The sequence below is a fragment of the Dinoponera quadriceps genome, unplaced genomic scaffold (assembly GCF_001313825.1).
Source record: "Dinoponera quadriceps isolate SergipeBrazil2010 unplaced genomic scaffold, ASM131382v1 scaffold1308, whole genome shotgun sequence".
Classification (NCBI taxonomy): domain Eukaryota; kingdom Metazoa; phylum Arthropoda; class Insecta; order Hymenoptera; family Formicidae; genus Dinoponera; species Dinoponera quadriceps.
This window is the reverse complement of record NW_014555613.1, coordinates 1307103-1329256: the sequence shown is the minus strand read 5'-3', so window position 1 is coordinate 1329256 and position 22154 is coordinate 1307103. Positions and strand designations below refer to the sequence as shown.

General features: G+C 43.5%; 2 protein-coding genes and 1 long non-coding RNA gene across 3 annotated transcripts in view; 2 read left to right on the top strand and 1 right to left on the bottom strand.

The window, feature by feature from the left end:
• The window catches only part of LOC106744820, an 81617-nt gene extending 60700 nt beyond the window's left edge, over positions 1-20917 (bottom strand). Inside the window, exons 1-3 of the long non-coding RNA XR_001374486.1 lie at positions 17570-20917; positions 15779-16025; positions 15333-15661 (exon numbers count right to left, since the gene is read on the bottom strand). This is a non-coding gene — a long non-coding RNA (uncharacterized LOC106744820). The remainder of the gene's footprint in view (positions 1-15332; positions 15662-15778; positions 16026-17569) is intronic.
• The window catches only part of LOC106744814, a 206166-nt gene that overhangs the window by 55921 nt on the left and 128091 nt on the right, over positions 1-22154 (top strand). The window contains exon 6 of the mRNA XM_014619855.1: positions 16647-16676. Coding sequence (XP_014475341.1) covers positions 16647-16676 — 30 coding nt within the window. The remainder of the gene's footprint in view (positions 1-16646; positions 16677-22154) is intronic.
• On the top strand, positions 3138-4517 carry LOC106744819. The gene has a single exon (XM_014619866.1). It carries the CDS (start codon positions 3223-3225, stop codon positions 3493-3495), a length of 273 nt encoding a protein of 90 aa, XP_014475352.1. The 5' UTR covers positions 3138-3222; the 3' UTR covers positions 3496-4517.

Sequence of the window (22154 nt, the reverse complement as noted above, 5' to 3'; positions counted from 1 at the left end):
ACAGCGAAGAAAAGAGACCGTGACCCAGGGCCAGCTTTCAAGAATAACGGATCTGAAAGTCTTATTTCGAAGCTGTACAAAGTAAAAGGTATAAACTTTGAGAATAAATAAGCAATCTTCCCTTCTGTTACCTCCGATGCGTTCTCCCCTTTGTCTCCAGCTTTCTTCCAGATCTTCGATTCCGTCGAATCTGACTCCGAATAGATTGATGTCAATTAATTTGTCACGAGCACTTCTATCCTTGAGAATAACGAAAGCAGGTTGTATTTAGCGCATTTCGACTCGGCTTAATTTCGCCGTGGCTGGAACACACTCGAGACACACTCGAGTTCACTAATGCAGGCTGAATTGAACTTTGCTCGATGAATGCATCGACCGCTTTATACTTACAAATCCGCCATTGTTCAAGCATCCACGGTCGGCATTCAACTTCATTTGATGTGTTAATTTCCACGTCGCGTTCTTTCCCCAGAGGACAACGCGCGCGAGAGGACTTGCGGCCGGTCGGACGGCCATTGTTCTTGCGGGAAAGTAAAACACGGCAAGATCAGAGTCTGAGGAAATTTCATTACTCTCGTCTAGCTTGAAGAAAGGTGGTTGTAAGTTATACTTTGTGGCACTTGGTCTCAATTTGCGTTTCTCTCACTTTGAGGGCATTGAGAAACTCGCGGCGATAATGCTGCCGCTTTGTAAAGTCCGCTCGCGAAAGTGTTACCTGCTTCGCGCGCTATCGGTGTTATTATAATTGAATTTAACTAATTAAAAGTTCCGTTACACGGAAAACTACTTGTTGAGCCGATATTTGTGGCGCGTAACTCTCGCAGAATTATGCGGGCTATTAATATTGCTATAAATAACTATCTCATTATGTGCCGAAGAGCATATTGTTATTCATAGTGTTGAACGCTGTGTAATTAAAATTTAACGCATGCGATATGTATATATAATGGACGGAATTTTTTTCATTCGTCCCGACGTGTGTATTCGCATTAACCGAGATGAAGCACGTCCAGACAGATACGGTTCGAGACGCTTCGTGAGTCTGACACCTGGAAAAATCACGTTTCATTTGACATTATTTTACGACTCATCATTATCATCGATATATCGAAGACGAGATGCTTGCATTCCTTTCTCGTGAGGGCAGCACGCTCTTTGTACGTTTTCGCGAATGCTAAAATCTCGGGAATCAACGAAGAAGTGGGACGACGATGATAATGAATGAGTACGGGCGCGTGTTTTCCTTAATAACGGTAATCTCGAATCCGCTTTTCATGCCCGCCCGTGTTGACGTGAGTCGTCGGTCTGTAATTAGGATGCATTGTCACTCGCTCTGTTTAGCCTCGCATGCAAACGGATTTAATTCGACAAGCTTTAATCATCGACGCGACAAACTGCACTGTAATTACCTGCAGTGCGACACTAAGTGCTTGAGGACTTTGCTGGAAAATTGACCAGAGAGCTACGGCAAACAAGGCATAGAAAATAGACGATCTGTCCCGGAAAATGGACACGTTTAAGCAACGCTCCGCTTCTGTATCAACCTTCCGCTCAGATGTCTTCGTGTCATCTCGACGGTGTCCGCGTAATAAATGTTTAATCGGTACTTTGTGCTTCCAGCGAGAGAAGCCGGGACTGAATTTATCGCGCGAAACGCCGGGGAGATGTTTGATAAGCAATTTTCCAGACTTGCAACGGGAAAATGTCGTAAACTGATACCGTCGCGTCAATTTGCGTCAATTTGCACCTCCATTGTCACTTACGAATGGAATGAAAATCTATTTCTAAGTCTGTTTGTTTTTTTCTTTATCATTTTGATTCGCGTCATGTAAAAATGTTCGATGCATCTAAAATACCAAAATTTTTAACACGTAAAATGTAGGGATCAATACGGTGATAAAATCACGACGTATTTATTTAGGCTCGTGCGCGAGCGAATGAGATTATACGTCTCCATTAAATAGAAAATAAAAGCGGTTTGTTATTTGCAATTCCACGACTGTCTGCCGAGGCACTTTATCGCTCGTTACCAGCTCGGCCGAGTTTTCGCCCGCGGTCGTTTTTCGGTACATTTACGAGATTGCTTGGTCTCGTAAATGTGGGTTGTCAGCGGCCAGCCTGGCGATCGACCGGAAACATTAACAGCCCCGCGATCTCGCTGCCGGAAGCTGCGGCGAAGTTGTCGAAGTTGCTTCGATTAATTCTCGTTTCTGCCGACGGGAAGCTGATGAATCACCCGCGCAGTCCTGACGAACTACGACTGGTTTCTATCTCGGGTTTTCCGCCCGAGGCTGCAACCGGACTTGTAAAACGCGAGCGTGCTCGACAACAAGCGGGAACAGACCGGGCGTTTCGCGCCGGAGATTCGGAAACTCCGCGGGCAACCGCACAACGTCCGAATGAAAAAAATGCGCGTAATTCGTAAAATAATTCGCCCGGCCGACCTCGCGCGAACGATGTAATATTCGAAATATTTAATAACCGACACGATATTATATGCGGCCGGTGTGTGCGTATAAATTAAAAGTACAATTCGTCGCGTGCGGGCGAGCTAAATGAAAAACTGAAACGGATGAAAAATATCCACGTGCGTTCGAACCGTGTAAGAAATGCGGCGTAACCGTGCGAAATTGAACAGATCGATGCATTACGCAATGGAAACTTATCATTTTATCGGGCGACAAAAAAAAACCAGCAAAAGAGCGGGCTCTCGTGCGCGCGCGAAATTGAATCCAGTTTGCAATAACATCCAGCGGTCGATCTCGGGGCTTTTTGTCACGTCGAGTCGGACAAAACGCCGCGGAAATTCAACGACGCGCAAAATGCGCCGATAGTTTAATAGAAACTCTCCCCCGTCACGCGCGATCATCCCTTTGAGCCACTGTATGGGCGGGCGAACCTGTTATTAAACTGCCGCCGCTGTCGCGTTACTGCGCGCAATCCGCCGATTTATGCTGGAACTTTCCTTGCAGGTACCTTGCGGGGTCCTCCTCCGACGCGGAGACGCCGGCGAGAAGATATTGTCTCGGAAGCGGCGCAACTTCGGAAGCCAACTACAGACCGTCTCCCGCGCGAGAACGTATTTCCGCTCGGCGGAAGGTATTCGACGCGAGAGCGGGAGCGAGCCACCCGAGATTCTTCGCAGCGATCTCGATCGAGCCGAGTTTCCCGAGGATCGGAGTTGCCTCGCTTTTCTCGCCGTGAATCTCACGACATTCCGGGATGACGCAGATGCTGATGCAGGAACCCGGCTGGAAGCTGGAGCGCAAAGGCTCGGCGTTGCTGCTGCGCCGGGACAGCTCACACCCGAAGAGCAGCACCGCTCGTGTTTGCTTCCGTTGCGAGGTCGACGTGTACGAGTACGAGCGTGACGAGGAGTACTGGTCGGTCGAGACGGAAACCGAACCGGCCGCTAGTCCGTTGGCGATGTGCGCCAGTTGCCTGGCGGCCCTCTGCGTCACCATGTTCTTGCCGTGGTTACTCATCGGTGGTTAGACCGTTCCCCTCTCACCGCCCTGGTCGAAGAGAGTTCCCTTGATAACAACGCCATCGCTTCGACTTGCTTTTAACCACCGAGGATGGCCCTGCCTGTCGATCGTCGCGTCCAGGTCGTCCCCGATAATCACACAGGATATATCCAGCGGTTGCAACGACGGTTGTAACGTTAATCCCCCCCCCGATTCGTTCGATGATGTCACCGACAGCTCTTCGGACGTGTCCACCTGACCGTTAAGATCTTCCCTCGCCAATCGTGGACAGCGAGGGTACCCTCGGTCACTCTTCCGATCAGAAACGACAGCTCAGTCGCTCGTTCGTCGTACGCCCCTGCTCCCGTCGCTCGATGAAAGCGACGAGATTGCCGCGGCTTTTGTTCGACCGGTAGATCGCTGTATGGGACGGAGATGGACGACAGTTAGCGGAACGTATGTCGGTCGTACCAGGATCGTCGATTGCGCGCGCGGTGTCCAATCGATATGGCGATCCAGAAGACGCGGTTCGCACGCCTCATCGATTCCACAGCGTGCCAGAGATTTCGACGGGATTTATGGCGGAGCGGCGCTCGGGGAATCCGATGCGTACATATCGAGGAGCGTTCCCCGATTCGACGGGTGCGGTGGGTGTGGTATTTTTAACAGTGACGATCGGAAATTCGAAACGCGCTGGAAGGAGCATCGAAGTCGCGTGCGCGCATATCTTGTGAAAGTGAATTGGCGGGGCGTGGTAAACGGGACGACGATGTTTTAAGATGCCTGGATGTGGAACGCGCGGGATTCCTCGAAATTCACAATCGACTTCACGAATACCGATGATGTTCGACTGATTTTTTTTTTAATCGTATCGTAACGTAGCGCGAGATACAACCGTTTGCAAACCACACGCCGATCCTGCAATGGAGATGTGAGATGCAACGTTTTACTGTACTTTACGCTGAATGTTGCATAAACTAAATTTTTTAAAAATTTTGTATATAAGTTTTAGAGGAATGAAACAAAAGGCTGAATAAAAAAATATCTAGAAAAAAGAGAGAGAGATATATATATATTTATACTTCTATAATCGCTCGAAATTACTCCTTTCCATTTTCATACCTCTCGAGTGGGGATGTTGTGATACCATGAATATGTCGATATTAATGTTGAAGCGGATATCTAATGAAGAATATCGATATCATTAGTATTAGAATTAAAATATTGATACCGATACTGATATCGAAACTTAAAAACTTAAATTAGAGGAAATATAAAAATCAGAGAGATGTTTACCTCACAAGCTATTTTTTTTTAAGGATTTCGCACGTCTACGTATAATAATCTTATTATGGTATAAAGATACTTCTCTACTTTCCGCACTGGACTTTCTATAGTTTGTAATCTAAAAATCTTAAAGAAGAAGTGTTAAGGTTTCTGTGTCCTCGTTATGACTTTTGACGTTTTTGTTTGATGACGCGATCAGAAGCGAGAAATCGCATGCGAAACATTTTTGCGGGATATGTGGAAATAAAAACAACATACGTACAAGGTGACACTCGTGATCGGCCGCGCACACGTATAAAAAATGTCCAGACGCTTTCTTTTTACTTCAACAATCGATAAATAACCGTACAGTTAACTAAAATTAATTAAAGAACGTTAACGTTTAAAATATAAGTCGCACGTTACACTAGTTTTCATAAAACAAAAATACATGATATCTTGAAGATCACTTGAGTAAAAAAAAAGATATCAAAAAGGTATTGAAACAAAGTAGTACTGATATGGGTACGAAAATAGAAAGAAAATATTCACACAATAATATCCGATATTGAAAGAAAAATATTGACACCAGTATTATATCAGTAACATCACAACATCTCTACTACTGAGTATTTTACAGATAAAAAATCCAAGTGGAAGATAAAAATCCGTGCATGTTTTTTTCACTCGAAGGCTTGATCAAAAGGAATGACGATATAATTTTCACGTATAGTGGCACATATTTAGTTCAGAGATACATATCTGTTTCAACGTGTAATTGTCTCGAAAATACTCGCACTTTATAAGAACAATTGAACGTTTCGCGTTATGTCCACTTTAACATTGTGTTTTCTGCGAGAGATCATTAATGTTATTTATGCGATACTATTTCACATAGATACTGCTTCACGCTACAGCGAATTACGTACAAAATTCCCGGTAGTTTATAGCTTGTGTAACTTGCAACAATGCGCAATTGATTTCATCGTGCCCGCGCAACCGGCAGAATTTCCGGAAAAGCATGTGAATAATTCATTCGCGAGATGGTTAATCTGCGAAAAATCTTCGCGACCGAACGCGGAAAATCGATATTTAATATTTACTTTTACACAACGGAAAAATACCTCGTATGTATCGTAACTCAGGCTCACGACGGATTCAAAGCCGGCACCGGCTCGTCCTTGGAAACCGATTGATTTCGATTTAGCCGCACTTGCTACAGGTGGCATCGAGAAGCGCGATCCGCCTACCTACCTACCTAGCTGGCTACCTCCCGTTCCAGAAACCAACGGTTACACCGGCGGCTGTTAAGATTTAATGGTCCCATACGGCAGCTGCTACTGCAGATTTATCCCAGCCGTTTTATGGACCTTGCTATCGTTAGGTTTTAGATTAAGAGCTCGAGTAACAGCCGGCGAGAATTCGAGACTGCGCGCGGCCACGCGTACATGCACCGTAAAATCGGGAAACGGTATAACATCTCGATCCGCTCGGCTCGCAGGCGGCTCGCTCGAAACAACACATCGGCGCTGCAGAGGAGGCACGCTATCGTTTGTATTCTGTCGATATTGTGAAGTGGCCTAAGAGACTGACTCATACGTGACGGATGAGCCGCGACGTTTTGCGCGGAATACGGCTTTAGTGTCTCTACACTAACGTTATTGAATCTGGCAGATCTTCGATACGACAGAGCTGCCGGCGCGCGGAATAATGGCACAACCTGGGGAATTTCATTTCCACGCGTATATCGATTTTCCATGCTGTTCGATTGCATAATTATTTCTACGTTTTGATTCGGCCGTCGTGACGTAAAGATTTTCATCGGCTTTTTATGAGACTATTTAAGAATATTTCCCATCCGGTTGCGAAGAGATTAACACTTTCTGCGCCGCGGCGATTTCTACGTGACTTCATTGTGACGCCGCGCGGATGACCGACGACCTGGAACAATGGCTGCGTTCAACAGAGAAAGAAATTCAGCGAGCGTTTAGTTATTATCGCCTGTGACTGGAGCATTCTTTTAGATTCTTGATAGATGCAGGAGAATGTACCAATCAGGAGCAATAATCATTAAGCGCTTACTGAGCTATTTTCTCTGCTGAACGCAGACAGTATTTCTTTTAAGCCACCCTATTTCGATCAGCCTGAATAGCGGAGGTTTTCTTGGGCTCGGACTACGAAAAAAAAATAAAAATGCGATTTATTTCAATTGTCATTTAATAGTTTGTTAGAAGATATCTTTAGCTTTTTGTATTGAAAATTTGATTAAAGAATATTAATAGGAGATAAAGCAATTCGTGTGAAACGCATTTCTGCGTACACGGGTAAACGGTATACATGATTTCGCCGTTTTGATTTTCCTGAAAACCGGAAAAACCGGGAAAACAAATTATTTTCATAAATTATATCATATTCCCTATGGGTTGACCGAGCTTTTTTCATTTTTTTTTTAATTGACGGAAATATAAATGTTTGAATTTTTTTCATACTTTATGGCGCTATGATTTTTATTATGTTTTTTAAACTAAAAATGTTATCATTAAAATCGTGGGTCAGGTGGGAACTACTTTTTCCCTGAATGTTTCCAATTGCCTTGCGATCTGTCAATCGCAGTCTAAAAAATCATGCACGTCGTCTTGAAAAACATGGTTTCGAGAAAAATTTTAAAATTTAATTACTCGATATTATGAGTTTCTTTTGTTTTACCACTAATCATGCCTGCTTCATAAAGTGAACATTCCTCCTTGTGTGCAGCATCGTCGAAGATTATTCTATTCCTTCGTCATTCCATTATGCTTTCTTCAGACGCTCTGAATGTTCGCGCATCGTCTATCAAAACTTAAACTCTCGCTGCTTGTATATTGCATTCAGTCCAATGACTACATTCATTGTATCATTAAAAGCATCATTAAAAGGATGCTTGTGTAACCTTTGTTGAAGATACTGGTTATAATGTATGCGACAATTTCTACAGTGTAAGCGCCCCTGAATACTCATTTTGATGCAAAGGTCCAAATGAGTGAATTAAGGCTCCCGTATATATATATATATATATATATATATATATATATATATATTGTGTGTGAAACCTAAATAACGCTATAGTAAATCGTCCTTGCTCCTCGTCTTCTTGTTACATAGGAATAATTGCATTCATAACAACATCGGGCACTGCTGCTTTGCGTGTGTATTTGTTACATTTATCGTCTGCCTTTGCTTCGTGTCAGGTATATCAACTGCCTAGTCTAGACAGACAGTTATTGTGCTGCGGATTTGTGCTGTCGGTGGAATATCTAAAAGTAAAGCAGGAATTTGTCCAGATTGTTCCTTTCATGTCTTCAGTAGAATCTTTACTTTTTGTAATAGAGTTAGTCCGTAATAGATAGTTGGTAGATTAGAAAATTAAATAACGGTCGGACTTTCGAAAATGATGGTTACGAAGGAGAAGGAAATCCGTCTGTTATTACTTATCTATGCTGAAAGGATGCCAGAGCTGAGGAAGACAATTTTATAGAACATTCCCGAGTTGCAATTTTAGTCTTACATTAAGTCTACTTAGTTCTATATTAAATCTTCAAGTGGGGAAAACGGAAATAACTTCCCATTTGTAGCATCAGAGGAGCATAATAGAAGACTTAATGAAGGCTTGATGTAGAACCTTAAAGTAGACTCAATGTAGAACTAAATTTTCGGCCCGTTCCGATGTTTACCTGCGCACAGGTACATGAGTTCGCTTCAAACGCTGCAACTTGAAAAATATTTCGAATATCTATTTGGGATCTTTTGCACATTAGTTTCAAGACTTCAAACTATTTTCTGAAACAAAGAAATTTCGATTTTCCAAGATTTTAAAGTAAGACAACCCTTTAATAGCGAGAATATTAAACGGCCTGTTGAACGATAAGTCCATCGGTGTCTCACGCGCTCACGTGTCAATCGCGATATAGGAAACATATGAGAATAAAGGACGGATAGATGTGGTTTCAAAAACGAAGAAGAAGTTTCTGAAATTTTATAAATCCGCCTTATCATGTGCACTATGTGCGAAGAAACTTTCTCCCGGCACAATTTATCGAAAAATTATTCACTCCGCATGATATATTCTCTCTTTTGCCAGCTATCGATTGAAGGCATAGACCGGCTACAGTCTACAGTTCAATTTATTATACAGGTCCCATATACAGGGAAGTGTATATACTTCGTCAAATTTTTGTCGGGGGAAAATCATCTCCAAGTAACCGAAGAATCTGTCGATGACAGCAACGACGTTCTCGTTCGCGAGCCCAACGCGTCATAATGATCGACTTCTTTGGACTTTCGGGCGTCGAGACGTCTGGTCCTCTCGAAGAAACGGTGTGACGAACCGTCGTTAAGTACAATCGCCGGCGACAGTCGTATCCGTAACCTAGTCACATTTGATCGATCGACTGCATGCATCGACGATCCGGCGGTATATACCGGTCGTGAACTGGTACCGTTACTGTACAGAGCGCGATGATAGACACTCGCGCGCGCGAGTGTCAGATACTCGTGACACAACGGTCTCGCGCGGAAAATCGATTCTTTTAGACACTACGTCGACACGAGCATGGGTGAGGTGTGTATATCGCGCGAATTTCAAGCGAGCCAAGTATCGTGCCGTTACTCGGGATTCGTGCAATTCGACACGCGCGACGTGCCCCCGCTCGTTTTTGCCCAAGATGTTGCAAACGAGACGATATTTCATATTTCGGCTCGATAGAAATATAAACGTACCCCGCGCTTTGCCGTCACTGATTTTCTTTCATAATCTAAAGTATCAAACCGTTATGCAAATTTACCGTAATTCTCCGCACGCGCGCGTTATATCGCGCCCTATTTCCAAACGGAACGGTATCATGAACGATGCGATATTTCGCGTCTATCGAACGGAACTGCGGTATTTCAATCGCGTTTTCGAACTTTTTCGTTCAACGATTTCCCGGCGATACGGCTTCTCTCCGCTCACGTGTTTCCGCTGAGTTTAAACTCCTCCTCAGTATCTTGTTCTTTTGTTTTTTCTTTTCTCCCGAGCCCGACTGTACTTTGCGTGTGTTTCTTTAGCCTTTTGCACGCTACCATCGCTGGATATCGGTTCGAGGGCCATCCTCATACCGTTATACGAGCGTCTTCAGTCTCAGTGGTCGTAAATTCGTTACGCGTGGTGTTGCGTGTTCGCCGCGGGTTTACGTCCATCAACTGCGGCCCTTGAAACGTACTCCGCATCTCGGGATCTGCTTTACGGCCCGGAAAGATGGATGAGGCGTCGCGGGGGGTAAGTTGAAATAAATTTCGACGTCGCGGGGCGACGAGGGCCCGCGGTGGATCTTTTCGCGCGTAGGTGCGCGGAAACGGGAGTACCCCGAAGAAAGTCGTTCCACCGGTTTACGCGTGGTGAGTAACTTCCTCTTCCTCGCATTCGCTCTTTCTCTCAACCACTCGCTCACGTATCCGCGCTCACGCGATATATTGGCGAATTTTTTCGCCGATGAAACGAAGGAAGATACCGCCGAACGAGGCTGGTAATGCCAGAGAGAGAGAGAGAGAGAGAGAGAGGAAAGATTCAGCGAGCACGCTAGAGTTGCAGCGGTATCGCGGCAACGTGCAATTTCACGGAAGACTGCAACCGCACGCCGGGATTTTGTATATTTAATCGACAATGCGCCTCGGAAACGTTGGCGCGGAAGAAAGAGAGATACCGAGCGGCTCTGTAGAAGGGCAGCGGCTAGCGATACTTGAATTATTGGAGAGACTCACAATAGACACGTCTGTGAAGTAACGCGATAAATATTTTCAACAACATTGTTAAGAGTTATCCCATTTCGCGCGTTATATTTCGAGCAAGAAATATGCGAGAAGTTGCCGCTAGCAGACGCGTAATTTGATTTATTACCCGACTTGTTTGGAAGTGCATTTACTTGCGAGCAGCAGCGCCAAGGAGATTGCTACTGTTGTGTGCAACATTAACTAATGGAGTATTCTGCGGATGTATCGTATTTCTCGAGATTATTCATCGCTGTTTACAGTGGTGGAAATATGAAGACGCGGATAATTCACTGGGGGACAAGACAGAAAGAGAGAGAGAGAGCGAGCGAGACGCGACAGGGATTAAGGGTGTTAGATTTTTCAAATTTCCTCGGCGAATGAAACTACTTTTGGGGGGAATGAAACATGGGGAAATTCCGCAGAGTCGCTTGGACAAAAGCCACGGGATGGAATAGTCGCGACGACAGTCGGCGATTTTAACAAGTACCGTGAAAAGGCAGGTCTAATCAATAGACTGTTTGCCGGCATGATGGCACGATACGCGAGCGGACGTATAACTTCGTTGCCTTTTTCCCTTTGTCCGGATACGGCGGCAGAAATTGCGTTCGGCGAACGCGCGGTAAATCAAAGTTTATTCGTTGCATAAATCGCAAATACACGCGGCGAAGTACCGTCATCAAGCTCTGACAATACTGTACAAACTGCGCGCGCGCGCGTATATTGGATTCGGCGGGAAATTGTGTACATATTCGTGATTATGCGTGGGAAACTATATACCGAGAGAATGCATAATCGACTGACATCATATTTGTTTGCGTTTCTAATAAAACCAGAAGCGAGATATACACGTTCGTTATTTCCCTCCCGGCCGTCCGTTACGGCAGCAGCGATCCGCTGATCCTCGAATTGTATCTCGAATATGTCCGAGAGAAAATATTCGCGGATATCCGTGCTCTTGAGTATCGTCTTGGATATAGTTGGTCCGTGAAACTATTTTCTTCGGAATTCTTTCAAATTTTAATTGATGGGAATTTTATTTACGCGTATGTAATTAGAAAACGATTGACCACTCGGAAACTGAGATATTCGCAGCTACAGATTCTTTTACGCATTCCTTGAGGTTAATGTCCTATTTTTAACTTTTAACCGACGTATAAATAAAACATTAATAAGAAAAATAAAAAATAAATAATATCATCGTGTTTGTAAAATTGCATATGTTTCGCGCTCAAAATTGACATTTATTACTTAGTTAATAATTAATTAGTTAATAGTTAAATAAAGTTATGGCAAAGTATTTTTTTTTTCAATAAATAATAACTTATGAAAGGATAAGGCCTTAATATCGCCATTTAAAATCTTCAACGCCAATTATACTGAAAAGAATACCGTACTAATATTGATCGAATTAAAATGGTTACTCCAATATTTGTTAACAAATATTTACTAAAAGCTATAATATATATATTGACTACTTACAATATATATTTTCTTCCAATAGATATTTACTTACATGTGTTAAAACAATTATGACAAGTATTAATTCACAATATTGAAATAATCAGAATTTATTTTTAGCAAATATTCTCCGGACCGAATATAAAGTTAAAGCCGCTAGGTTATTTTAGTGGAAAAGAAATACTACATAATTCTAAGAAATATGCTCTTAGATTTAGAACCATTTTACACTTACATTTAATAATTTATTTACAAATAAAAATATTACTGTGTTGAAGTAAATATTTATTATAAACTATTAAAATGTACTTAAATTGATGAAAATATTATTTAATTTTAGAAACGAAACAGGTAATTGCGTTAATTTGAGTCTAACATTTCTTTTGCTGTATACCTTAACACTGAATGTTACAACATGCAATTTTATCGAACGAAATATAACGAAATGTGATTTTATAGAAAATTATTTTTGCCCTCTTGTACTTACTGTTTGCGAGCTTTTAATGCACATGAGCCCATGAGCTTTACCGATAACAACGCTGAAATGGTGAAAGAAAATTTACCCATGTCTCCCCATTCACAGTTCTCTGCCAGACGGCCCGATTTACCCGTTATTTTAAGATACGTCTCTCCGTTATTTATCAGATTAAAGCCGTTCGTATTAATAGATCTTCGTTGCCATCAGCCTATTTACTGCTCACGAACGCCGCGCGAGACGCGCGCAATTACCTACTTACGGCTCATTAAACCATTTCCCAATCCTCAATCTTGCGCACACGACGGCGCACGAAGACGTATGAGGTACGAGTTGTCGAACTGATCAAAGCACAGCGATAACGCGAGAACCCAGTCGAACGGAAGTACGCAAATATCTCGGCGCAATAACGCCTTGGATCATTGGGTTCTGTAAATTTGACGGATGAGCTGTTGAAAAACTGCGAATTAATTCAACGAGACTGATCAAATTCAGTCTCTTCTTCGCGACGCACGTCGCGCAGAAAATTCGCACGGCTTCTCGTTTCTTTTTTCCGTTTTTTATGACGACATTTAAAACGTTAAAAAAAAAGAAACAGTTACGTTGCGTCGACCGGTTAGTTGAGACCGTGATTCACGGGCGATCGTATGAATAAATATGAGCCACGAATCTTGTTTCTTTATCTTTCTTATTTTCGTGCGCCTCGTGCGATTTAATATACGACCGTCGTGCGGCGCCAGGGGAGAAGATATGTTCGCCGCTTGTAAAAATTTCGGCACGCCACACCGTGAATTGTTAACGATTTCGTCGCGCGCGACGCCCACTCGGACGTCTTAATGAAGGCAATTCAATTAGTATGCACGACAATAGGAGATCACGAGCGGGAAGAACGAATCTCTTCCGGCCTAGCGCATCCCCCGACTTGCATTCTCAGCATTCCGCTGCAAAATATGCGCATGCTTTAGGGCCGATGAAATGTGTGAATTTAATTTCTCGGAGCCGTGGGCGCATAAATATGCATCGCGGCGCTCCTTCTCCGCTGATTTATGCACGATTACGCATTTACCGGAGCGGATTCCGCTGACCGTCCTCGGTCAGCGATTTCGAAATTGTCCGTGAGAGAAGCGGACGTAAAAGGAACCGGAGGGACTTTAATCGATAGCCGGGCCCGGCAAGCCCTTCCGATAATCCGATCCGTCGGATCGATCGACCACGCTCCGCTAAATTCCGGGCCGTAGCTACTGTATATACTCCGTATGACGAGAATAAATAGAGTCTCTCTTCCGGTATAGGAGAAACCGGCGGAAATCCGGAGGGGAAGAAATCTTTTACATTATATGAATTTTAATTCGCCTTTAAACGATACTTCGTTACCCTCAGATATAACATTTTAACGTCAATCGAATTTTCACGATTTCAGCCGTTTTTATGCTATCTCGAAGTTTTATCTCTCGTTCCTGGCGGTTTTGTCAAGAAAAAAAAAAAGAAAAATCGGCTGACGATGTGCGAGCGATAATATTGATTTTTCCTTTTTCGATTACATATTTGCATCTGCATCTACGTGTGTGTGTTCGATGATCGACGGGGATCTGATTTCTGCGCGAAATGTTTCGTGTAAAGTCTACGTTTCACGAAGTGCCCTTTCTTTCGGAGCACGTACAACGACCATGACGGTTAATCAAGCAACCCGACACATCGGGTGTTAAATTAATCCCAGCACGCTACGTGCACACAGTCCGGGAGAGAATGTGTACGGCCGCGACGGCTGATTGATACAAATTGGCTTCAATTTCCTTCAATTTGCGCGAGGGATCTCAAAATTTTACGACGTCGGGCGGCATCTGTTGATTGTCGTTGCTCGCCGCCGCCGCCGTCGACGGCGGTACGGCAGTTCTCTTATACACGGATCGATAACTGACTGTCGTCGGTAAAGCCGGAGATATCATTTCGAAATAACTTGAATAGGTGGCGTACCTGCCTGTTCTTTAAATATTATTTATATTCGCCGCGCGAGACGCGCTAGCGCGTCTCTCGATTTCCGTCGATTCTCCTTTTTCGTCGTCCGCGCTGATCCGTCCGATATTATGCGTTTTTAAGGAGCGAGCAGAGGCTGCTCGATAGATCGGTGAGTTGCGTCGATTGACAACATTGAATCTGGTTATGAAAATGAGCGTCCATTTCGAGTTCGTGATGCAATTCAAATTTAACTAGATGCTGCAAATTCGTACTATCGTCATTGATAATTAAACGTATTTTAAATAATCTCGCACTTCGCGTGGTGACTTTCATTATGCACAGAGAAAAAGATTTCTTTGGATTTGGTACATGTTTGTTTCACCTGAGTTTGTTTAATATAAATAACACAATTTAATATCAAATATCATTTTGTTTGAATGAAAAATGTTGTTTCACTAAAGCAAACTATGTTATTAAAAATAAAAGAGAACTGTATTATTTAGAGGAAATATAGATAACATTTCGTTTCCGATAAAAAAAATGTATTTCGTTATACATTAAATATCGTTCCAATGAAATAAAAAGGAATTCTTGAATATTTTTCTATTATATATTACTTCTTCGAAATCATTTATTGCTTATTACAACCACTATAATGCTTAAATGAAAATATAAAAGAAATATGTTTGTAAGACATTTTTGTCAAATTTATTGTTTGAGAAACCAAACAATCTCGTTTGTTGAATCAAATATTTGTTTGTTTGCTTTATTCCAAAGACATATTCCAAAAGACATATTTGTTTCGAATAAAGAAATTTCATTAAATCCAAAGAAATCTCTGTGTGGGTAATCAATACGATTTGTGTCGAAATACTACACGCGCTACGTAACGTGACGCTTCGTAAGCATTCAAATTGTATGCTCACCAATTCGCGTTGATGCCTAACGACGTCTAGTCCTTACTCAGGTCCCCCGATGAGAGACCCAACGTTGTATCTCGACCGCGTCGCTTCGCACACGTCCAGCCTCCTCAGCATCCAGCTGTCGTCCTCCGTTGGTCGCTCCTCACTCACTCTTCATTTCACTTCGCTGCACTGCACTCGCGATCGTGATCGGTTTGACGGCGCTTAACGATTTAAGCGACAAATTCTAGCTATTCGAGAATAGTCATATTTTCGAAATGAAGCAGATGTTAGAAAATGGGTCGACGGTCGCGTCAGAAGATAAGACATTCTTTCTCCGCGGCATCCGTGTACTGCTTGAAAGATGGCAAAAAGTGGTAGATGAAAAAAGGAACATTTTTTTATCCAAAGATTATATATTTTTTTTTGCATTAATAAAAGAATGTTGACAAAAAACGGCGGGCACTTACAAAGGGAGAGTATGATGTCATCACAGATTTTGCTCAGATTAGGATATATTGTAGTACCAAGCTCTCACTATTTGATAGACAAATGAAACAACACACCTCTCAAGTATTCACGACAAATTTACATGCAAAGTTTTTCGTGCACCGTAAGCTTACGAAAGCATGTTTACCAGATAGCGAGTGTAGCGCAGCATATAAGGCGGCACGCTGCACATTGCGCGTTCGAGCTTGACGCTATCCAAATTTTTTTCTATTTAACATTAATTTTTACGAAATGTTAATTTTAATTAATGATTAAGTATAATTAATCTAAATATGCTAAAAAATTATGATTTAATGATTAATATATGTAATATTATATAATACAGTATACAGTACTGTAGTTCCACACATATTGTATATTTAGTATACGGAACTATAAATCGTGTTTGGTTGCGGTAATTAAATATTTAGTCGGCAAATATTTATCAGATTCTAGTATTTATGACCAAATCCTTTTTTCAACAGAGATAAAGGACTTAATAAAGGAGTTAATAGTTTAACGAGAAAATTACGTATGGACACGAGTGTGGTAACTTTTTATGATTGTTGTAATCTCAACAATTTTTACTTGGACAACTATGTTCTAATTTTCGATCACGAAAGGTTAAATGCAAAAGTACGAGAAGTTTTTCATATTTTTATTCTAATTAATTTTAATAATATCAATGTTTTTGATAACCAGTTGGTAGTTTATCGAATGCTAAGTAAATCAGCAATATTTAACGTCATTTTTACATTAAATGCGGATCCAAAATCATTAACTTGTCGATATTTTTATAATTTGACGATCGCTGTCTAATGTATACTTATGAAGTTTGTGTTTTTTCAGCTGCCGGATCTGAACAATTTGGATGAAAAGGTGAGTCTACAAAAACACGAAATTACATACTAGTAACGCGACTTCATACGTGAATATGCACACGACAGAGGAAAATGCAGTCGATTATACTTTTTTCATAGAAAAGAGTGTCACTTCTGTGTAACTACTGATGCGAATAATTCTTGCATACAATAATTCCTGTCGATACATATGGTCGACAAAAAATTGTTATTTATGTTATTAATAGTTTACAGCTGAGTATATACTAGAGTATATACCTACGTTCCGTAGGTACACAGACTGCTTGCTACTAATACTAATTTTGCATGTGAATTATGTATTTTCGTAACTATTATCGCGAAGCGGTGAGCCAACGCAATATGTACAATGAGAACATAAAAAGTTTTAACGACTCCGACCGCCTGCCGTATGTATTTATGTCCATTGTCACTAAAACAGTGTTTGAAACTAATTATAGTCGACGCGTTAGACAGCTCGATTCATTTTTAGCCTCCTTTGTATTATTACGCATATTTTTCCGCGAATTTATTGTTCGTGGATCTTTTGGCCTTTTTCAACTATGGAGAAGTGTATATTTTTATCGGTTTTTATATAAATCGAGATTCGCGAAAGAATGCGGCGCGGGAGTCACGTTCGCAATTGCGAATATTCGAAGAATGTTCGTCATTTCGTATCGGCGATAAAGGCGCCTGTTCCGAGAAAATTTACAACGCGTCTGTGCGAAACGGCACGTAACACAGCAGCTGCTCTAATTGCAAATGCCCCGTTTCTGATTTACTAAGCGTTCATTACGCGTACGAGTTGTTGGGTGAGATAGTGTAGAGTTAAAGTTTTTTTTAATAGTTTTATCAATATGTTTATTTCAACAGTAGAATAACGGTTCATGAATTTGTACTTAATTATGCTTTCACCTGAAAATGAGAAATAATTTACAGCTATGAATGCGGGGCTTGGAGACAGTTTTTCAGGATTGTACTTTTTCGGGATGTGTTGTCCCTCTTCTCAAATTCCGGGGTTTTTGCCTCTCGGGATTACGCATCGTCCATCGCCACACTTGTAAGATTCGACGGGTGCGTAGGTATGTACCGGTGCGCCGCATTCAATTGATACCAAGTAACTACACGAACTCTCGTTGAAATCGAGCGAATGTGAGGAAGCGAGCTCGTCGAAGTCTGAATTAATCAATCGTGTCAATTAAGATTCTCGTTACCCTTTATTCGTTTTCTCAGTTCCATTAAAACCGTGGCAACTGCGTGCAATCGTGGTGTTACGTAATTCCACTCGGCGAACAATTCCCGGCAATTTTCACCGCGACGACTCATTATCCAATTTCAGCGGTCGTGGAACCTCCCGCGTCGAAAATCGCGCGGCACGTCCGTCGTACGATACGGCCGAATTTTCACCGATTTTGACACGAGCCTGCCTTCGGCAGAAGTGCAGGGGGGGGGGGGCGGCCTGTTCTCGCGTCCGATCGGGCTGAATACGAGAAAATCACATGTGCGTGATTCCGCGTTACGACCTTCGCGCGAACATTGCTACCGCCGTCCGCGCGGACAGTATAATCGACTGTTCTCTTTTGACATGCAAATGAAGCCGCGCAGTATTCAAATTGTAGCCATATTCCGGCGTGGTTATGCCGACTTTTATACCGTGCAGCGCGCACGGTTGCGTTAACGCGACGATAACGCGCTTGCTTTTATTGGGTTGCATTTTACAACGCGTATCGCGGTTGCGCGTCGGCGACCGGGATCCGCGTGGCGTGAAAACGGGAAATAAACTGGGCGACTTATTATGCGCGTGTTTCTTGAATTCACTCGAAAGGCGGCTGAAGTGATCCGTAAATAAAACCCGTGAATTTTATCTCGCGTGGCGCAATTCACGAACGCGCGACGAACGCGGCTTAGAAGCGGGACGGTAAGCTGCGAACGGTTCGTCTATGCGTACGTCGGTAGTCTCTCTCTCTCTCTCTCTCTCTCTCACGGTTCCATGAAATCATTTTACAACGCTGTTACCTGGCACGGTTCGCCGCTTTCGACAATTGCGCAACGGGCCATACGTCGGCGCGATTATTTTTCATTACTACGAATCTGCCCGCACTCTGCCGTTTCCGACATTATTGAAAGTTGCCTTGCGATATCGCGTTGACCCTATCGCACTCGACCGCACGAGGCGTATAATCAGCACGAGCGCGCGTAAACAATAATCCACGCTTGGAACGGGGGAGCTGTCATTTTACACGTAACGCAAACGAACATTAACGATTAGAACGGTGTCTCTCGCTGTCGACTTACCGTCCGTCTACTTTAACCGGCGTATCAGATGATAATTTAGATATTCCGCAGAGGCGGAGGGGTACAACGGGGAGTAGAAACACGTACACACGGGAGGGCGTATAATTAATACGCGCGATGGCCGCACACACGCGGACGCGCGCGCGACTAAATCGAATGTCATTAGCGCTTAGTCAGTGCCGGGGCGAACATTCCACCGCGTGTCCGCGGCATTGCGAGCGTGACTGTCGCATTTGCAGGTGCAAAGTGTCGTCGACCAATGAGGTCGTCGATCGTTCACCGTCCGATCGAGCATTTTCACGCGCCTCTAACCTCGGGTGGTGCAACGCTCTCCTTGAAATCGAGGCTAATGCATCTTCGCCAATCGTACGAGAGGGGGAAAAAACCGCGTATAAACCAGTCGAGATCGTGTACTTCGCTACCGTTGCACCGGGTCGGCTGCGTCGTCTGCGTCGTGCACGAAGACGGATTTCCAAGTCCCCTCCGCGGACGATCTTGCGATTCGGGACTCGAGTTCGAGTTCTGTTCGTTTAAAGAATCTGCAAATTGTTACACGCCGCGGACGAAGTTGCGGGTAGAACGCGGGACTCCGTTGCGAGTTACGGATCGTCCGAAATGAGCTCCGGAAGCGAATGTCTTCCCGTTCTCTTCTCTTCGTTTATATTTGCAATAAGAAATCACCGTATTCGTCGCCGTAAAACATTTCGCGAAGTACGACGCTTTAAATAAGATATCATTCGGAGACCACACAGGTGTGTCCCTTGCGATTAGTCGACAGACTTTCTCATATGTAGTAGAGATCTCGATTAGAACACCGAAAGTTGTCCCAGAATAGGTTATCCCACTGTGATACCAATTTGGAATCCCATTCCGCCTTTCCGCGATGTTGGTCGATCGCGCGGCTCGCCTGCGACTATCATCGCCAAAACTGAGGGACGGTTTGACCCATGGAGGAAGGAAATCACCTTCTATGCTATGATAAAATACCGAACGAATGGCTCTCGCTCATTGCGCGACACTCGTGTATTCCGTCATGCCTTAACTCGCGCGTAAATAATAACAAAGTGCGCGTACTTTAACAGCGGGATACTTGAGCAAGCGTTGCGCGCGAGACGCGGTTCACTTTCATGCGTAAAACAAAGTCTTGATGGCAGTTCAGCCGCGACCTCGCGTGTGCTTTGCATAAACCGCAGTCTCCTAATGTACTTCTAATGTTCTCGTGCAAATGGTTATTTCTAACGGTGCGCGGAACAAGTCAACACTTTTAGTCCGATAATAGTGATGCCAAGGATACAAAATAAAAACAAATACAAAATAATAGTGGTACCAATACCGTTGGTGGATCATCGAGCGCCCGTCGTCGTCGCGATACTTGCCGCGAAATTCCATTATCCGTCTAAATCATCTCCCTGCCGCTAATAATTAACTCTGTTCGCACCAACGACATCGCCTCTTTATGCGCCGAAAAGTCAGGTGATCCCTCACGATCCGAGATAAACAATCTCGGGCGGGTATAATTTCCTGCACGTCGTTGCGCAACGATTTGTTTTCGACCGCGTGCGATTTGTTTTGAACATCCCGGCACGGAATCGACACCGAATCGACTTTATACCTGCTCCCAGGAGCCCCGTTTCGTCAACGGTGCGCGTCTTAAACCTCCTCAGTCCGCTGTCCGACGCGGGAATAACTTGGCTCGCCGTTGCGCAACGATTTGTTTTCGACTACGAGCTCAGGACGGCGGAATCGCCGCGAGCCAAGGGAGAAATCGGCTACGAACTTCTGAGGCTCGCTATCGGCTGCCGAGGTGGCACCATGCCGGCTCGGAAACTGGATTTCTCTGACCTACCTGCACGGAAAAAAAAGTGCTAGTATCAAATAAACATTATTACCTGTTTGTCAGCCTCTCAAAGTAATATTAGTGTATGCAACTTGAATATATTTAATAGCTTGTAGCAAATGCTTCCTTGAACGCGGTGATATCGTAATTTGCCAATAAATTACTGAATGTAAGCGTAAAATGGTTGTAAATTCAAGAGAGTATTCATTAGAATTGTGTAATACTTTTTTTTTCCATCGACGAAACGTAGTGGTTTTAATTTTACTGGTTTTAAATTCAGATTTCTTTTGTTTGGTCAATATTTTCTAAATATAAACTCTGATACTCTCAATATTATGAATTCAATACTTGTCTTCGTCGTTTTAACACGGATAAGCGAATGCGAAGGGAATGCCATATTATATTGTTATACTATTAAAATTACGGCATGATAAAGAAGTATTTTTTAAAACAAGTTTATCTTAAACACGCGCCGTTTCAATGGCATCACAAAGCATACATTAAACGCTTGCGTACTATGTTTCTGTCTGCCTGGGTACCTACCTGTTTTACCTACTTACGAGCGGATCTAACGTCGATCAACGGAAAAAACTCGACTCGTCGTTGCGCAACGATTTGTTTTCCGTGCGTCGCGAGCTCGGGGTGAAATTGCCGTGTGACAGAGAGAGAGAGGAGACCGGTTCGCCACTATATGTAGCGCGCTTGGCCGTAGGTATCTTCTAGAGGTTAAGAAAATATCTGTGTCACCCGCGGCGATCGGTTGCTGAGCGCTTGCCAGATACTCGTCGTTGTAAACAGGATGGAATTCGCATGCATATTCAAGCGACGCGCGAGAGCATTGAGGCCGGGCTTAATTCGCCCGGGGATTTCAGGTCGCGAGAGTAAAAGCGCTCTTGCGCGCGCTTTTCGGTGAAAGTACGGACGAACGGACGGGACGGCCGGACGGATGGACGTGCGGCTACGGAGGATCGATCAATTGGGTTAATGACTCGCCGAGTACACTCGCGATTCGCGTTCGGCTCGAGGCTTCGGAATCAATCGGGGTAATTGCGACAGTGGAGTAAATAGCGCGCCGAAAGTAACATCCGATGGTAAAATTAACGCTCGTCACTTTTTAACGGCTTTATGATGACGCGCGAATGACGGTAATGAAGGCGGGCTCGTTGGTTTTTCCGTAACACTTATACCATCGACGATGGCGTAATCGATGTTCGGCAGCTTTTGACGACTCCGTAACGCCGAGCGAAAGAGGTCAGCTTTACGTTATAATCATATAATCCAATCACTTTCGACGCGTTATCGATCGTCGTCCTTTCAACGTTTTCGTCGTAATCAAATTGATTGCCGTCTAAAAAGAAAAGTGGAGGG

Bases quoted from the DNA above. Each gene is read 5' to 3' on its own strand.
- LOC106744819 (XM_014619866.1), top strand. From the start codon at position 3,223: ATGACGCAGATGCTGATGCAGGAACCCGGCTGGAAGCTGGAGCGCAAA.